The sequence below is a fragment of the Diprion similis genome, chromosome 12 (genome assembly GCF_021155765.1).
Source record: "Diprion similis isolate iyDipSimi1 chromosome 12, iyDipSimi1.1, whole genome shotgun sequence".
In the NCBI taxonomy this organism is placed as follows: Eukaryota; Metazoa; Arthropoda; class Insecta; order Hymenoptera; family Diprionidae; genus Diprion; species Diprion similis.
Window position 1 is genome coordinate 13080009 of NC_060116.1, and position 15396 is coordinate 13095404.

At 36.8% G+C, this 15396-nt stretch overlaps 5 protein-coding genes and 1 long non-coding RNA gene across 16 annotated transcripts in view; 2 read left to right on the forward strand and 4 right to left on the reverse strand.

Moving 5' to 3' along the window:
* LOC124412864 (spectrin beta chain) overlaps positions 1 to 716 on the reverse strand; it is a 27423-nt gene extending 26707 nt beyond the window's left edge. For 2 of the 7 annotated variants that reach the window (XM_046893042.1, XM_046893039.1), the window contains exon 1: positions 538 to 697. The gene's annotated coding sequence lies outside the window, so the exon portion shown is untranslated. Of the gene's footprint in view, positions 1 to 537 lie in introns of all 7 variants that reach the window. The other 5 variants (XM_046893038.1, XM_046893037.1, XM_046893041.1 and 2 more) reach the window with 4 other exon arrangements.
* LOC124412870 overlaps positions 1 to 10492 on the forward strand; it is a 17132-nt gene extending 6640 nt beyond the window's left edge. The window contains exon 4 of the long non-coding RNA XR_006929828.1: positions 10481 to 10492. This is a non-coding gene — a long non-coding RNA (uncharacterized LOC124412870). The remainder of the gene's footprint in view (positions 1 to 10480) is intronic.
* Positions 1210 to 5400, reverse strand: LOC124412867 (vam6/Vps39-like protein). 2 transcript variants are annotated; one of them, XM_046893053.1, is made up of 11 exons: positions 5179 to 5400; positions 4882 to 5055; positions 4549 to 4801; positions 4221 to 4453; positions 3886 to 4130; positions 3360 to 3803; positions 2957 to 3274; positions 2415 to 2841; positions 2244 to 2354; positions 1913 to 2142; positions 1210 to 1594 (listed from the first exon to the last, which is right to left on the reverse strand). In XM_046893053.1, exons 1-11 carry the CDS (start codon positions 5246 to 5248, stop codon positions 1568 to 1570), a joined length of 2532 nt encoding a protein of 843 aa, XP_046749009.1. In that variant the 5' UTR covers positions 5249 to 5400; the 3' UTR covers positions 1210 to 1567. The 2 variants fall into 2 exon arrangements, with proteins under 2 accessions (XP_046749009.1, XP_046749008.1); XM_046893052.1 differs by having other exon boundaries at positions 1818 to 2142.
* Positions 5648 to 6278, reverse strand: LOC124412869 (N-alpha-acetyltransferase 38, NatC auxiliary subunit). Its single transcript, XM_046893056.1, has 2 exons — positions 6107 to 6278; positions 5648 to 5929 (listed from the first exon to the last, which is right to left on the reverse strand). Exons 1-2 carry the CDS (start codon positions 6170 to 6172, stop codon positions 5687 to 5689), a joined length of 309 nt encoding a protein of 102 aa, XP_046749012.1. The 5' UTR covers positions 6173 to 6278; the 3' UTR covers positions 5648 to 5686.
* Positions 6443 to 11740, forward strand: LOC124412868 (H/ACA ribonucleoprotein complex non-core subunit NAF1). The gene is made up of 6 exons (XM_046893055.1): positions 6443 to 7377; positions 7488 to 7614; positions 7696 to 7964; positions 8072 to 8250; positions 8364 to 8864; positions 11726 to 11740. Exons 1-5 carry the CDS (start codon positions 6533 to 6535, stop codon positions 8789 to 8791), a joined length of 1848 nt encoding a protein of 615 aa, XP_046749011.1. The 5' UTR covers positions 6443 to 6532; the 3' UTR covers positions 8792 to 8864; positions 11726 to 11740.
* On the reverse strand, positions 9046 to 14889 carry LOC124412866 (putative ATP-dependent RNA helicase DHX57). Of its 4 annotated transcripts, XM_046893048.1 has the most exons (12): positions 14682 to 14883; positions 14380 to 14578; positions 14105 to 14289; positions 13356 to 13804; positions 12720 to 13243; positions 12325 to 12635; positions 11567 to 12056; positions 11027 to 11412; positions 10708 to 10829; positions 10304 to 10626; positions 9608 to 10219; positions 9046 to 9484 (listed from the first exon to the last, which is right to left on the reverse strand). In XM_046893048.1, exons 1-12 carry the CDS (start codon positions 14750 to 14752, stop codon positions 9341 to 9343), a joined length of 3816 nt encoding a protein of 1271 aa, XP_046749004.1. In that variant the 5' UTR covers positions 14753 to 14883; the 3' UTR covers positions 9046 to 9340. The 4 variants fall into 4 exon arrangements, with proteins under 4 accessions (XP_046749004.1, XP_046749006.1, XP_046749005.1 ...); XM_046893051.1 differs by lacking the exon at positions 9046 to 9484 and having other exon boundaries at positions 9879 to 10074; positions 14682 to 14889; XM_046893050.1 differs by lacking the exons at positions 14380 to 14578; positions 14682 to 14883 and having other exon boundaries at positions 14206 to 14295.
* Between the last annotated feature and the right edge of the window lie 507 nt (positions 14890 to 15396).

Genomic DNA, 15396 nt, shown 5'->3' on the forward strand with positions numbered 1-15396 from the left:
TTAGTCGAATTAAGTAACAACAATTAGGTCATCGGTGGGCCTGACAGGTACAGAAGAGATTATATCTAAACTCGATCGAACGTCGTGTCTAAATCGTTAGGCTAATGATAAGGATGCGATGGGAAACAATGGCTCGTTGATGCTATTTGAACAAATCGTGACGGTTTTTTTAAATTTTCATTTCAATTCCAGTCAAATTATCGAATAGAAACGGACTTCAACTTTTTGTTCACCCAGTGGACGCCGTTAATGCACGTAATCGGATTGACACAGTTTCGGTGTAAATTTGAAAATCGACGAACTATCGTGCGCTTTGGAGGATAATTAAACATGACAGGATGTACGGCGATCTTTTCCAACGTGGTATCGAGTCATGAAATACCTCGGTATGCGTTATAATCAGTAAATTAGGAAACCGAGAGTAAATCGACCACCATTTTTACGGGAGACAAGATTCCGCCCGTCAATCCGCGTACGATCTTACAAACGGTAGCGATACTCGACACTATCTCATAAGTGTTTCGACGTGTGACTTACCCTGGCTAAAAAATACTCCCAAGCACCGTTTCACCTCAAAACTTGCATAAAAACTCCACAAAATACACGACAAACCACTTCTAGATTCACTCGGTACGTCTCCTCACTCACACGACCGGCGCGCAACCAACTGTGCAAGGCAACACGGCGTCCAGAGCTCGCGGAGAAGAAATAGTCCCGCTTGCTCGCACGTCGCGACGCCGAAAATCACGTTCACGACTGAATATTCGGCCGCCGTAAATCGTCGGGGTGTATCCCGGACGGTAATTCAACCGAAATGTGAATTGCGCATTTCGATTTCACGAGTTTTTGAGTACATTTCAGGGAGCATGCATGTAAACTATACTCATGGACTATAGTGACATTGGGCGTATGAATACACTACGAGTATGACATCATCGGCCCCGTTTACACATTTCTGCCGATGGGCACGCCCCATTCTTTAATGTTCCCTATTATTTTCTACATTTTCTATTTATTTGATACTTTAGATTTTATTATTGGGCGATAATTTCGGCACGGAAGAATCGTTGTATACCGGACACAATATTTCAGCTATGAACGCGTTCGATCAATCTTAGCAGATGTAATATCGTTATATTTTATCCATAATTTTGTGTTTACCCTACACTAGGAATGAGAGTGACTCGGCTGAAAGAAAACATTTTTATAACCAAACTGTTGGTAGATATTTAATTTACTGATCATTTACATTGCTACTGATTCATTCGGTGCATTTGCACCTTTGGATTATACAGATACAGGCCTGGCAGCTGTTATATAAATATAGTAGATTCAGAAGCCCAAGATTTATCAGCCGAGCATATGCGTTTACATTGAAACTCGTCAAATAAATTCATAGATAATATATGCAATAATAGATTCTGTGTCTTCAATACCTTTGCACGTTTACTTGCGGATTATAATATCGTAGTATATATAAATGTTTGATTTAGATAATGTAAAATTATATACATATACTTTTCACATATTTCACGCCTTTTTCTCCTGACACGAATAGTGCACAATATCACCATTGGAATATCTTGCAAATGCACTGTGAACAAAAAAGATTAAAACTAGTTTAGAAAAAAGTGAAAAATACTGCTAAAAAATTTGTAATTCCTATGGTCTTGGACTATATAGCAACCATGGATCAATCAACGTAACTGATTCTATTAAGTTTAAAGACACATGCAAAAATCATTCAGCTATAATCACAGTTATGGATCGGTTTACGAATTAAAAAATCTTTTAAAATAAATGTTAAAATGGTTTACCTTTGATTTCCAAAACGTTTTTTGCACACAGGACAAATATTGAATTCCGTTAGGAGAATGCTCTGGGACTCATAATGCATTCTTTGCTCCTGTACCTGGAGGTGTTCAGCGTAAAGCAAGCCTTTCAGAATTTGCGTTCTTCGTCGTTCATTCAAATTATTCTGCAAGCTAGCCTCAAGGAAATGTCTTATCCGACCTATTGGTACATTATCTGGCAAAACCTCTAAGGCTTTCAAGGGTTCAATTTTTGCAGCATGTTCCTCAAGCATTTCCAATGCTGTTTCCAAGTCAGGTTGAGCTATCCTTCGGTTCTCTGGAGTGCACCCTGCAATATGAAATGAGTTTACCAACAGGTATAATTGAAAGCGTGACTTTAAAAAAAATTTATGCAACACAATACGAATCTCGAAAATGATAGAGGTTTACCAGTAGCTACCAAAACAGCTTCGTTGTCCGGCTTCAACAGTTGCTTGATCAGAGTAACGTAGACTTCGTCAGCCCCGTCCTGGTGTTTCCCTTTTTCTGAATTTTTCTGACCTTCAACACACATTTATCACTAGAACAAATATTTTTATTATTCATACAGGTAATACCAACCTTCGAATTTTGCATATACATTACTGCAGTATTGAATCGCCTTGGGGACATCGTTTAATAAGTTTACATAGATGGAGATGGCTTGCTGGTGACGACCCAATCGTCCTAAGATAATCGCGCGTTCTTCGAATAGACAATCAAATGGTAAATGAACTAGGACCGTCTCTGGTGTGTAATGAGTTGACTTCTCCAAGAATTGTTGTAGTTTCTGTCGAAGATGCTGAACATTCTGCTTTTCAGCCGGTGAAGCATTTGGATTCAAGCCTGCTAAACACTTCTCTTTATATTGGTGTACCAGGACGTTGTGAAATAGAGGATTATTATCCATCCAAAAATGAACCACATGCTCCAGGTACGTTATCACCAAGTCTTTGTGACAACGTAAAAGATAATCCAATACTTTGGGACGTGGCAAATGTTCAACTTCCTGTCGATATTAAATATGTACAAATTAGTAAAATAGAGGCAGGAAGCTTCATTATTAACAGATCCATAGAATATATGGTAAATGAAAATCTGGGTATGTTACTGATTCTTAGTACCTGCACATCTTCCATAAATATTCTGAGGCCCTGTTCTGGGTCCTGTTCCAAAACCCATCCAGAAAACTTCAAAATCAAATCCATATGGTCTTTACCTAGGTGCTGTAAGTATTGAATTGTTCGTTCAGTACCTCTTAGGCTCGAATCACTTTCGTTGGATTGTTTTTCAAGCAACTCCAATGCTTTCTTATGCTGACCTTTTGTTTGATATAATATAATTAATTCTGGATATTTCTGATATTTCAGTAAAGTTTTCTCCGACTCTGCTAAATGGCAATGGTTTAAACGCAACAGTGGCGCTACCAAGGCATCGTTTGTCTGTAAGTGTAATTTATTGTAAGATTGAAGACTGCATTTTATCCAGAAGATTCAAAATATTAAGCAATACAAAATTGCTATTTACCTGTAAGTAACATTTGAGCAATGTTGTGTCAATGATTTTTAAAAGCTGCTCTGTAGCTACAGCTGTTATGTTCTTAGTTTTCTCTCCTTTCATTGTATCCTTATCATTATTTTTCTCATTTTCTTTATCTTTTGCTTGCGTATCACCCATTAATTTGTGTCTCACTTCTGTCAAGAACTTAATCAAGGCAAGCAAGCCTTGTTCCAAATCACGGTCTTGCAATGTTGGTGCAGTTGTAACTTGTTCGCTGGTTTCATTGGCATTAGTCGGCTGGGAAACCAGATCAGGGAAGAGTCTAATTACTTCGTACGGATCAGTACCTGATTTGAAAAACTGCTCCATAGACTCGGCAAATTTTTTATTAGCAAAAAGATAGTGGGCGTATAACGTTTGTATCTTCCACGTTTTTTTTGCTTTTTCTTCTTCCGTTATGTCAGACAAGTGCTGAAAGCATTTAATTTATCGTGACCATTGGTTATTTAAAAAATTATTTGATAAATTCTTCAATAATAAGTGATATGCTCACAGTTAATTTTAAAGCCAGCTGAAACTGATTCTGTTCAAGAAGTGTTCGAATCTGATGCGTCACCTCCACGGCATTCACACACCAAACTTGGCTAACTGATGCTACATAAACAAGACCTTTTTTACATCTGCACAATAATCTAGCTTTGTTGAGTTCTGGAATCGTTTGAATATGTAAACAACCTTCCAAGGTATAAACTTCCAAAGTATCGTTAATTATACCCATGAGAAATGGATCATCCCAGGCTAGAAAATAAATATTCATACATTATGATATTCTTTAATATTTCGGTATGAATTTTATATAAGTGACACTGGTTTACTAATTATTGATACCTGTAGCACTAGGTGAATCTGCCCATTTGACAGAGTTGTGTTGAACCAATTCTGCTTTTGTATTCATAAGAATTGATTGTGAATCTTTTCCCAAAGCAAAAGATGTATCTGACAATTTTGTTATCCCAGGTTCAGGAGATTTCCCACTTGGAAATAATTCCTTGCTGGTACCATCTAGATCCAAGAGTACATAGGACAATCCACGAAATCCCAAAACCACAGTTTCTCCGCACCTACAGTATAGAATATTCACAGCAGATTTGAATAAGACATACAACCGATTGCTGCTCAAGCTGTTTCTTTTACAATCTAATAACTTGTTTCGTACCACGACAAGACTCGAGGAATATCAGGAACAGTTAATTCGTCTCTAAAGTCTATAAATTGATCGACCTTCCACTCGTACAATTGCAGTTTTCGCTTGACAGCAACACACAGGCGAACGATTGTATCTTTTTCACTTGTTGAGCTCTGAGTACGTTGGACATCCAACACGAAGAGCGTCGCACCTTTCGTTTTTTGTAATTGACATATTTGGGGGATTGTTGCAGAATTCAAGTCATGTACACAAATGATGTTGTCTGAAACATTGATTTCAAAACATTGTTATTGCCTTATTGGCACTTAAAAATTCAAATTTTAATTTCTTTATTTGACTCACCGGTCAAAAGTATCAACAAGTTGTATTCCGGTACAACTTCAATTTGCAAAATAGGCTTTTTGCTAAAGTTTTTACCATAACGAAGCAATTGTAATTCTTGTTTATCGTTTGACTTTGGAGGAACACTGTACATTAACAAATGTCCCTGTCTAGTACCGATCAGTAAATTATCATCTGTAAGTAAAGCGTTTCACGGGTAATTCGAAGCAATAATCATGTATGTATGCAATTTAGAATACTGCACAGGTATTTCACTCAGAGCGTAGAAGAATTGAGGTTATGTTTGGTGCTAATTACCGTAAGCAGTAATTGATTCAATCTGAACTGTCAATTTTAAGAGAGGTGAAGCTTCGTAGGCGTCGTGCATCTTAACACTTCGCTTGCACAAAGATGTTTAGATCTTCACGGTATTTTATCACCGTGAAATCTTACACTGACATTTCACGCCACGACGACTTTTGGGGTTCTGCTTCTGTCAATTACCGTGTCACGCAGCACTTGTTTACACGTTTACTAATGGCGTCTCGTAGCTGCGAAGTAAAGTTATAGAAACACAGGCGTCGAATAAAAACTAAAATTGACCGAGGATGAGAGTTTTGATCAGTCAGAATATCAATCAAAAAACCGTCATTCTGATCGACCCGAGGGCTGTGACGATTCAAAAAAACTTTGCAGACAACAGTCTTTAGGTTTGACTACTCAGTCTGCTGGATGTTTATATTTGTAAGAGACTCGTAAGACAGTGTTATTGATTAATTGATTGATGTACAGATGTAGAATGGTTTATTCTTATATTTATTATGAATTATGCGTCTAAGTGAATTGTTACAATGTGTCGACCTGGTACCATAACAAGACCCAGGGCTCTAGCTTCGGTGTGTTCTTCTGACAAGAACTCCGAACACGAGCCTAAAATAACATTGGCATCACGATCTGTACATAAAAAAGCCCCCGTCAAGACTCTGCCATCTGTCATTTTGATTTTAAGGTGACGATTCAGCCACCCTCTTAATTTTAGTTTGGCAGGTGATTCCTCCACTGGCAAGGCCTGAACAAAACATCAATTAAAACAAGTCAATTATACGTTATGTGGTTATTCAGTTAAGGATTGTATCAACTAAATGTACGAATTTTTAATTGAAATAAATAGCACCAAATTTTTAAACAAAAAATTTCAACATTATCATAACCTTCATATTCGCTATAATTATCACGATCCAATTACCTCCCCGTTACCGTGAACAGCCTCAGTATTCGGAGTTGTCGACATGCTGTGTGCCGTGTCTTTCATATTCGTGTTGATTTATCAGGATAGGTGAAAATTTAAACGTATTATGGAATAATTATAACCAAGTTGACTTGTGCGATTTTTCCCAAGCAAAACTAACATCAACAAAATAAAACAATACCGACATCTATCAAATTGTTGAAGAACCTCGCTGGAAGTTAAAAAATACCGGGTTAGAGGGAGTGGAAAGCAACTAAAGGTTACTGCACGTGTTTTGTAATGTAAATATACATCCTGTAATAACCTAAAATAAAGATTTCAAAGTATTTTTTTAAACTTTCAGCGATGTGTACATCATTAGCGATCAATTAGTTTCGCATATGAAAAGATTCTCTACGTAAATTACCAATAAATCATAATATCATGTCTTCCGAGGGAGTTAGCGACACTGAGAATCAGCGGAAAGGAGTTCTAACCTCAGAATCAAGCAACATGGATCTCTGTGAAGCAAATGTAAGAGACACTGTAGATGATATAAAAATTGTATATTCTAACATGAAGCATGTCACAGAGAAATATGAAATCAGAGACCCGATAAAATTGGTTGAGGATTCGTTGGAAATAAATATGAAGAATGATTCAACGGAGACTGACAGCTCGGGTATAAAATTAGAAAATGATTCTGTCGAGCCCAATGCCATCACTGACGAAACTCAGATTAACGTACGTGATAGCAAAGATGATGTGGAATTCTTGAAAGTTGTTGAGAATGAGACTCTGAAAATACCAGAAAGACACGCAGCTCGGACAGGAAATTTGATTGCTTTGCCTAATCAACTGGCTGCTCAAAAACCACAGAATGATCGGCCTGTTGCGATGAAAAATATCGATCAAAATGAGTTGATGCTAAATGACAAAAGTGTTGAGAAACCAGCCTCAACGGATTCCATAAAAACTCAGGCAACTTTAAACTCTAGGGATGGTATTTGCAAAGTAGAGGTAATTAACGTCGTTAATTCCTTATCGTGTTTAGCAGAAGAATATGCAAGTTCTGATTCAGACGAAAATGATGAAAGACCACCCTCGCCATGTGAGGTAATTACCATTGTCGATGACCGTGGCACTCTGAGACAAAATAACACGCAGTATCGAACCAAGTCTATGAACGACGACTCTGTAAGCGAAGATACAGATAGTGATACTGAATCCAGCGATAGCGATGATAGCACAGAAACTGACAGTGATAGTGATAACGAATTTGTGGACAGGTAAGACATTTCTAAATATTCCTTATGTGATATGAGCAGTTGTTTATTAGCGAATACTGCAGTTTGTCTGGATAAAATTTTCTTTGTGATATTTGATTGTGACATTGTAGTCCTGAACAGATCAGTAAAATTCAATCATCAAAAGTCAAAAAGACTAAAAGTGAGTTTGAGGATTTGCCGCCAATCGAAGAATTGAAAATTACAGTACCTGAAGGATCATGTGACCGCCTAGGCGAGGTAAATATTTCTATTATTGACAGAAGATAGAACAGATGTGTTTTTTATTTTTGTGAACTCATAATTTTTCTACGCCTCTAGGTCACTGGGTTTGTAGAGCAGTTGGTAATAGTACGACCAATTTCTGGTAAACCAACTCTAAATCTTGATTCAATTTTATTTCTTGAAAAAGGCCACAGAGTTCTTGGCAAGGTGTTCGATGTGTTTGGTCAGGTGTCTGATCCTCAATATTGTGTTCGATTCAACAGCGAAGAACATATTCGACAATCAGGGATTGTTGTGGGGATGGAAGTATATTACTCTCCAAACACTGAGCACACATCTCTGGTCTTCCTTCACGAATTAGTCAAGTAAATATTTGTCTCTTAATTTTACATCACAGTACGTCAGTATATGGCACTCGATAGCCGAGTCAGTTAGTGAACATTTGAAAATGAGTATTCACAACTCTTTCTAGGCTGAAAGGTATTGATATTTCCGGGGAAGACGATATTGAGCCTCCAGAATTTTCGGATGATGAAGAGGAACGAGCTTATAATCAGCTGCAAAGACAAAGGCAGCGTCACAAGCCAGGAATGGTGGATAGACAAGGGAACTCTGATGGTGAGGTGATCCCACAAAAACGCCAATGCCCCGGTAAATATGATTTAGTAAATCCGTAAATCTCCTTCTTGACAAAGGTAGCTAATTTCGAGTTAATGTGATGGCATAAAAAATAGTACGAAATTTCATTAACATGCTTATTACAGAACGGCATCGAAATCCTTGGGGCACTGACTGGAGGTCTCAAAACTATGGTAACTCCTCACCAAATCAAAATTTCGGCCATGGTACGCCTCGATGGAACTCCAACAATTGTCAGCCATCGTTTAAAAATTCGCCCAACTTACAAAATACAACTCACCCACCTAATCAACCTTCCCCTCACCGATACAGCCACCCCAACACATTTAATCCTGGTCAGTATCAATGTAATCCATATAATAATCCCTACCAACAAAGTAATATGTTTCCTCCAACAAATCCAGAATATGCTTTTGGCCAACCACCGGGTTTTCGGCCCAACTTTCCGAATTATGGAGCGAATTTCTATAGACCTAATCCATATCCACCCCCTCACATGTCTTGGGCACCACCGCCTCTTCCTCCTCCCCCACCTCCTCCGCCATCTGTGTAGTTCTAAGTACCATGTATTAGCTTACATGCTTGAAGATTTAATAAACTTTACATCAATATTCATCATCCCATACGTTGGTTTGTTAACCACATACCACTCCATTATTCATGGACACTATAATGATTTCAGAGGTAATAATTAGAAGTAAATGGAACTCCAGCAATAACTACAGTGACGCATTATTTTTTTTTTTGTTTTTTGTAAACATAGAAATATATTTATCTCTGAATTATTTGATGTACTGTTCATTATTATTTTTGAAGTGTTCCGTATAAATAACGTTGTTGAATATTTACAACACCTTTTTACACTTTTAGGACATAGTGTCAAATAATTGCCATAAGTTTTAATTCTGCAAAATAAGAGTGTATAGATCTATGACACAAATACGATCCATTTGAGTGGGTATAGATATGTTGAATGAGCATAATCAAATTTCGTGAAATCTCAGAAAATCAAAGTCAAAGTCAATTTAAAAATCAATTAAACGGTTTTAAAGGTGAACGAGAGGAATATTATTAAAAATAATTTATTTGATACTTAGAACGTCTAGTCTCTGGTTACTATATTCACGATGGTTTGTATAATTTTTTTCCCTTTCGAGTGGTGAACCAGATTCAATAAAGGGTCCTGCATCTTTTCTTCCAGAAGTTTAACCAGTTCAACTCGCATGCGTTGCAAAAGTTGAGCGACCTACGAAATAAGGGTTGTTAGTACAGTGAATTACTAATTGGTTTGCTTTTTTTAACCAGTTGTATTGATTTGGCGTAACTACTCTCCATTGATCTCTGAAAATATTCATAAGGATTCACATACCCTGTGCGATTCAACGCTAAACATTATCCAGCCATCTTCTAGTGATAAAATGAAAGTTCCATTGTGTAGCTCTATATCAATACCATAGCCAGAGAACAAGACTAATGCCAGCATTGGTACCATTGATATTTCCCTTATGAATATTCTGCTCGTCTTAATTTTTTCTTGGAAAACTAGGTATGGGCTAGAAAAGTGGCCAACTGTGAAGTTGACTGAAGAAGGATGTACGTTTACATATCCATCTTTAGTTTTGAACTTCAACTCTTCTGGTTTGGGCTGTCTTGGTACAGCGCCGGCTGATTGTAGTTGAAATGATTTTTCTGGTGTGAACACTTTGGCTACGTTTGGATACAATGCGGCACACAAGAGCCCTTGTAGCAATTTATAATTTTCGTTGTTTGAGTTCATTGCTGGTCCCGTTATTTCCAAGATCCTGTCTTCTCCTGTTCGTCGTCTTCCGACATCAACTGGAACAAATCCAATTGATACCAGAAGTTCTAAAAGTTGATGTTTAACATCAGCTAATGTTTGTAGTGTTCTCGTGGATAGATAGTTCTCTTTAGCAAAGACTTGACCCGCATATGAGCTATGTGAACAAGCCTCTAGCCATTTCTGAAACAGAAAACCAATTATGATCAAGATCCGAAATTTTGAGCTCAGTTGACACAATAGCTCGTGTTTATGTACAGCACGCACCTTGTAAGCTTTCAGAATAGTCAACTGATCTGAATTTGCTGTAGCAAAATCTTTTTTCTTGGCGTCAAGTTCATGCTTTTTGTCAAATGGCGCAACAAAAGGGCTTTTATGGGACAAGCAGGCTGCAATTGTTAACGCCGAGTCGACGCAACAGAAAATAGCTCCAAAAAGAATCAGTTTTCCTATGCGAACGTCGAGGGGTAAGGCAGCTAAGTGGTGACCTAATGGAGTTAAACTACAATCTGGAGCTATAGCTCCTACGTCTTGTAAACGTTTTATTGCATCTGAAATACTGTCTTCGGACGGAGGCTCCAGCACTTTGCCTGGAAAAAAGAATTGTGTGTATATAAATTAGCAATTATAATTTTTATGCGAAATTACATACATGTAGAAAAAAGTTTTACCCAGTATATCATGAAGATCAACTGCTTTTCCTTTATTCATGATTTGGATTCGCAACAGCAAAGATTCTAAAGCTATTCGCAGTATTTCTGGGATCGGCTGTCCCAAGAAATGATGTTTAAATCTGAAATAAAATCACTAATATTTGCCTTGCAGAAACAATTTCGATAAGTGGAATGATTCCCATATTCGTACTTTGCTGAATGTGTGGAAACAATTTTTAGAATGATTGCAAAAAAAATAGTGATACTAAAAAACTTGTCCTTCTGAATATATAGCATTAAATTACAAGAAAGGTAAGTAAGTTTGCTGTTATCAAACCTGTGTGATGTATAAAGATGTATAGAGACTCCTGGCATGACTCGTCCTGCTCGTCCTTTCCTTTGCATGGCATTTGCTCGGGAGACCCAACACATATCTAAACTTTCCATATTCTGATTTGAATTGAATCTCGTTTCCTTCATTTTTCCTGTATCCACAACAAAAACGCAATCGTCTATCGTTACCGACGTTTCAGCTATATTTGTACTGAGAACAATTTTTCGAACACCATCTTTCATTTTTTTGAATACTAAGCTCTGATCTTCGCTAGATAGAGAAGAGTGCAGCGGTACGATAATAAAATTTCCACTTTTTGGTGATAGTGATTTATTGTTATGCAGCGCGTCTTTTAATGACATTATCTCTGCAATACCTGGGAGGAATACCTATGAAATAAAAACAAATTGCATTCAACAAAATTGGTACATCAGACTCGAAAGTTAGACTATACTTATTTTCATTGGTTTTGTTGTTCTAGATTGAATGATTTGAATCACTAAATATAATCATTAATGAATATGGAAAAGCATGTATGCGTACCAGTATCGAACCAGTTCTTGGATAATCATGGTCTCCGTTGACAATCCATTCCAAAACACTTTCAATCAACTCTAAATTAATTTTTTCTGGATCCAAGATATACAGATTCTTGTAAGTTTGCTTCGAATATCCTTCATATCTCGCCATGAGTTGGGCTAGGACCAGATTTTCATCTAATATATTATCTTTGGGGTAGACACCAGCCATAGCTTCAACATCAGCGGATTCTAATTCAGTTTCTAATTTTTCAAAACCGCCTCTGATCCTTCGAGTAAAGCGTGAATTTTCTTCAACAACAAAGCCAGTTCTTTCCAGAATATCTTCTAGGAAAATTTGCTCAACAGGGAAAGTTCTTCCAGGAATATCCAGAGTAGGAGTATTTCCAAAGTAAGTTGAGAATGTATCGGCTTTGAGGGTGGCACTCATGAGAATAATCTTCAAATCTGGCCTCTTCGAGAGCAGTTCTTTCAATAACATTAGCAAAAAATCACTGGAAACAAAATTTCAGCGTGCTATTTCTTACAAACCAGAATAAGATTGTAATTCATTATCTTGAATAGAGTGAGAAATACAGAATAAACAGGTATGGTTGAGATTCAAGTATTGAATTTATGGTTTGTGATAATTACTAATTAGTGATCGGAATTAGAGAGGAAAAATTAAAAATTCGTGGTGTGTTCAACTGATTGCACTTTGTGGAGAATTATGCATGAAAAAATTATTTTCCAATCACTGATAATAACTATTTACCTGATTACCTTTCAGCACTTCTTTCGTGTACCTCGTCTACAATGACATGCGTCACAGAAGACAGATCTGGATCTCCTGAAAACCTTTGCAACAGGATTCCTGTTGTACAAAAGGTCAATCTCGTTGCGGAAGACACTTTACTTTCTAATCGTATTTGATATCCTATAGTGTTTCCTATTCGTTCATCTCGTTCCGCAGCCACTCTTTCCGCAACTCCAATAGCACTGATTCTACGAGGCTGCGTGCAAACTATTTCGACATGCTCTCTGTTCGTTTCTGATCTATTTATTATCCAATCGTCTAGTAAAAATTGAGGCACCTGCAACGAAAATTTAAAATTCAATTTAAATATATTGCAAGTATATAACAAAACGGTTTGGTATTATTGATTGCACAAAATTACCTGAGTACTTTTACCACACCCGGTCTCACCAGAAATTACAGTCACCTGACTTTCATGAATAGTGTCTAAGATTTCATTCATTTTTGACCAAGCAGGTAGTTTTCTTCGAGCTTCCTTCATTTTCAGGTACCTTGGACTCTTTTGCTTCTCCATGAATTTAACTCTTATTTCATCATCTTGTTTAGAAATTTCTTTCCACGATATATTGTCTCTGTTTCGTCTATTTGTAGACCCTTTTTCATAGTGTGTCGGTATATGCTGGTCATGATCATTGTTCATCGATTTAGGAAATAGTGGATCATCTTTATCTAAGAATTGTTCCTTATTTTGTGCCAGGTATGATTGGATTTCAAACTCATTTTCTAATATAGATACTGCTGAAAATATTGAGGGAGCACCATCCTCACAGTGCTCCAATGCCTCGTTGTAAAGACGTCTTGCTATTCGTAAACAGTTCAGCTTTGGGTAAGGAGGCGTATTCTTGTAAAAATAAAAGTATGGCGGATCGTAGGGGTAGATCAGATCTATAAACAATTAAGAACTCTTAGTATGCTATGGATAATCATTGAACCACATTGAAATATAGATGGTAACATTTTTTGAACATAGTACAGCAGATGAAAAGTATTTACGTACGATCTGGAAATCTTATTTCCAAAGTAAAAAGAGCATCATCCTTTGGTGTAGTTTGTTGAACGACGTCAGGTTGTCTGTGCACAAATTTACACTTGTTACCAAACCTGCAATTTCCACTAGCGAATAAACGACAAATATTCTTATCCATCTTGACAGGTTTTGAGACCGTTTTCTTATCTTTTTTTTCTTCTACTAGATAGTCTAGTTTCAAGTTGATTATCCAAATTCGATTTTTTATTTTTTCCACAAACGACTCTCCATATATTGACTCGAGAGCCATTTTTTCATCATCTTGTCTTTCAAGTAATTCGTCTTTAGATATATTTTCAATATCATTCTTTCGCTGTAGATTTTCTACTCCATAGTACTTAGAAAACAATATTTCTAACGCACTTCCTAAATTTCCTTTGGCATGTTCCAATGCTTCGATGCAATGTGATGTGTGAAAGCTGTATATTAATTAGAAACAATAATTACAATATTATATCCCATCTCCGTTTATAAATATTATCGTAAGTCTAGAAAAGATTATTTTCAATATTTGCCTTATCAGACTCATTATACCCATAATACATGTGATTGACACAGACTATAAATATTTTGAATAGTAGTAGGGTAGGTCTACTAGACAATATTAATAAAATCTCAATTGTGGTAATGACTTGATCAATTATTGCAATTTGCTCTATTTTATTTGAACTCCAATTTATATGCAAACCGAAAGCATGTTTTACTGAATGGCATCGAACCTGTAGCTTTCGAGTTTCGAAGTTGCAAATTGTCTGGTGATCTGTTCATGAGTCTTGGGGGTTTTTTCTTTGGAAGAATAATCAACAACACCTTTTATTACTAAATTTCCACGTTCCATCCAATATTGTTTGCCTAAGTTTGATTTTTTGTCCTTGAATTCCGAGGCATCTGCGAGTTTAAATTTCTGAAAGAAATTATCACCAATTAGCAAGGTGTCATTCTCCGAAAAATTCTCTTAAGTTACGTAATTAGATCTACTTCTCTATGTACTCACAGTGCCATATATATGTTTCAAAGTTTCGTAAAGTTGCCTTTCCGAATCGTCAGTAATTCTGAGCATTTGCATTTCAACTTTAAGATTCGTTGGCACATTATTGGATTTATCAGGGGCTCGTTGCGTGGGCACACTGGTCCTTGGAACATTCTGTACTTTACCAGAGTCCTTGGTTGGCTTTTTGGTTGAAGTATTTTTGCTTTAAGAATGTATAGGAGAGATAAAAGATTATGTATCCATCAATAGTTGGAATGTAGAAAATACTTTCCTACAACCTGTCAATCTGTGTCACTTCGACTCACCTATTACTTTTCGGTGGCCTTCTGTCTTCCAATACTATGTCTTCCATTAACTGAGCACTGTAATGATCCATGATGTGATACTTTATTCTCAAAGGATTAATCAATGTAGAAAATATAGAGTGAGATATTGTAAAGAATTGGGTTCTGGGGGCACTATTACTGCCGCATGGTTATGTTGCAGCGATGACCTGGAACTGAACTGACGCACGAGGTTATACCAACTTATACTTATACGACAAATATCCATCTGTTGAAGGATCGAGGAAGTTGTGTCGCGCGAGCGCACGTGCTCCGTAGTGACGTCACAATATTTGACAGTTCAGAACATTCTTCAGTCAACGAATGGTACGACTTTCAAGAAATTCCAAAAAACGGTGTTAATTTTTCAAACGCAAAATGAAACAATTTCTGATTAAATTGTATACATGAATTTTCTACGCTTGATTGCAGGCCACTTGAAACATTCATGTTAAGGTAATAAAAAAACTGAACTTGCAATCTGAATACACTAATGTGTAACGGCGTTTCACAAGCCTATTTCGTTGCTATTTCAAAAGTCTTGTTCAGTAGAACGAGATTCCGTCTATGGTATCGCTGCGTTCACCATTTTATTGTTGGCGAATCGGTGCACAATTGAAAAATATTGAATAAGTTTTCATTTACGTTTTCATTTATTTATTGATAAGTAAAATTACATATATCCACAAACACAATA

Coding starts and splice junctions, on each gene's coding strand:
- LOC124412867 (XM_046893052.1), bottom strand. CDS start 5,248: ATGCACGACGCCTACGAAGCTTCACCTCTCTTAAAATTGACAGTTCAG. Junction 3,275..3,359: donor TGCTCAAATGTTACTTACAG/GTAAATAGCAAT, acceptor TTACACTTACAG/ACAAACGATGCCTTGGTAGC. Junction 2,143..2,243: donor AGCTGTTTTGGTAGCTACTG/GTAAACCTCTAT, acceptor TTCATATTGCAG/GGTGCACTCCAGAGAACCGA.
- LOC124412869 (XM_046893056.1), bottom strand. CDS start 6,172: ATGAAAGACACGGCACACAGCATGTCGACAACTCCGAATACTGAGGCT. Junction 5,930..6,106: donor CTGTTCACGGTAACGGGGAG/GTAATTGGATCG, acceptor TGTTTTGTTCAG/GCCTTGCCAGTGGAGGAATC.
- LOC124412868 (XM_046893055.1), top strand. CDS start 6,533: ATGTCTTCCGAGGGAGTTAGCGACACTGAGAATCAGCGGAAAGGAGTT. Junction 7,615..7,695: donor CATGTGACCGCCTAGGCGAG/GTAAATATTTCT, acceptor CTACGCCTCTAG/GTCACTGGGTTTGTAGAGCA. Junction 8,251..8,363: donor ACAAAAACGCCAATGCCCCG/GTAAATATGATT, acceptor TGCTTATTACAG/AACGGCATCGAAATCCTTGG.
- LOC124412866 (XM_046893048.1), bottom strand. CDS start 14,752: ATGGATCATTACAGTGCTCAGTTAATGGAAGACATAGTATTGGAAGAC. Junction 14,579..14,681: donor AGGCCACCGAAAAGTAATAG/GTGAGTCGAAGT, acceptor ACATTCTTAAAG/CAAAAATACTTCAACCAAAA. Junction 10,627..10,707: donor TGATCTTCATGATATACTGG/GTAAAACTTTTT, acceptor TCTTTTTTCCAG/GCAAAGTGCTGGAGCCTCCG.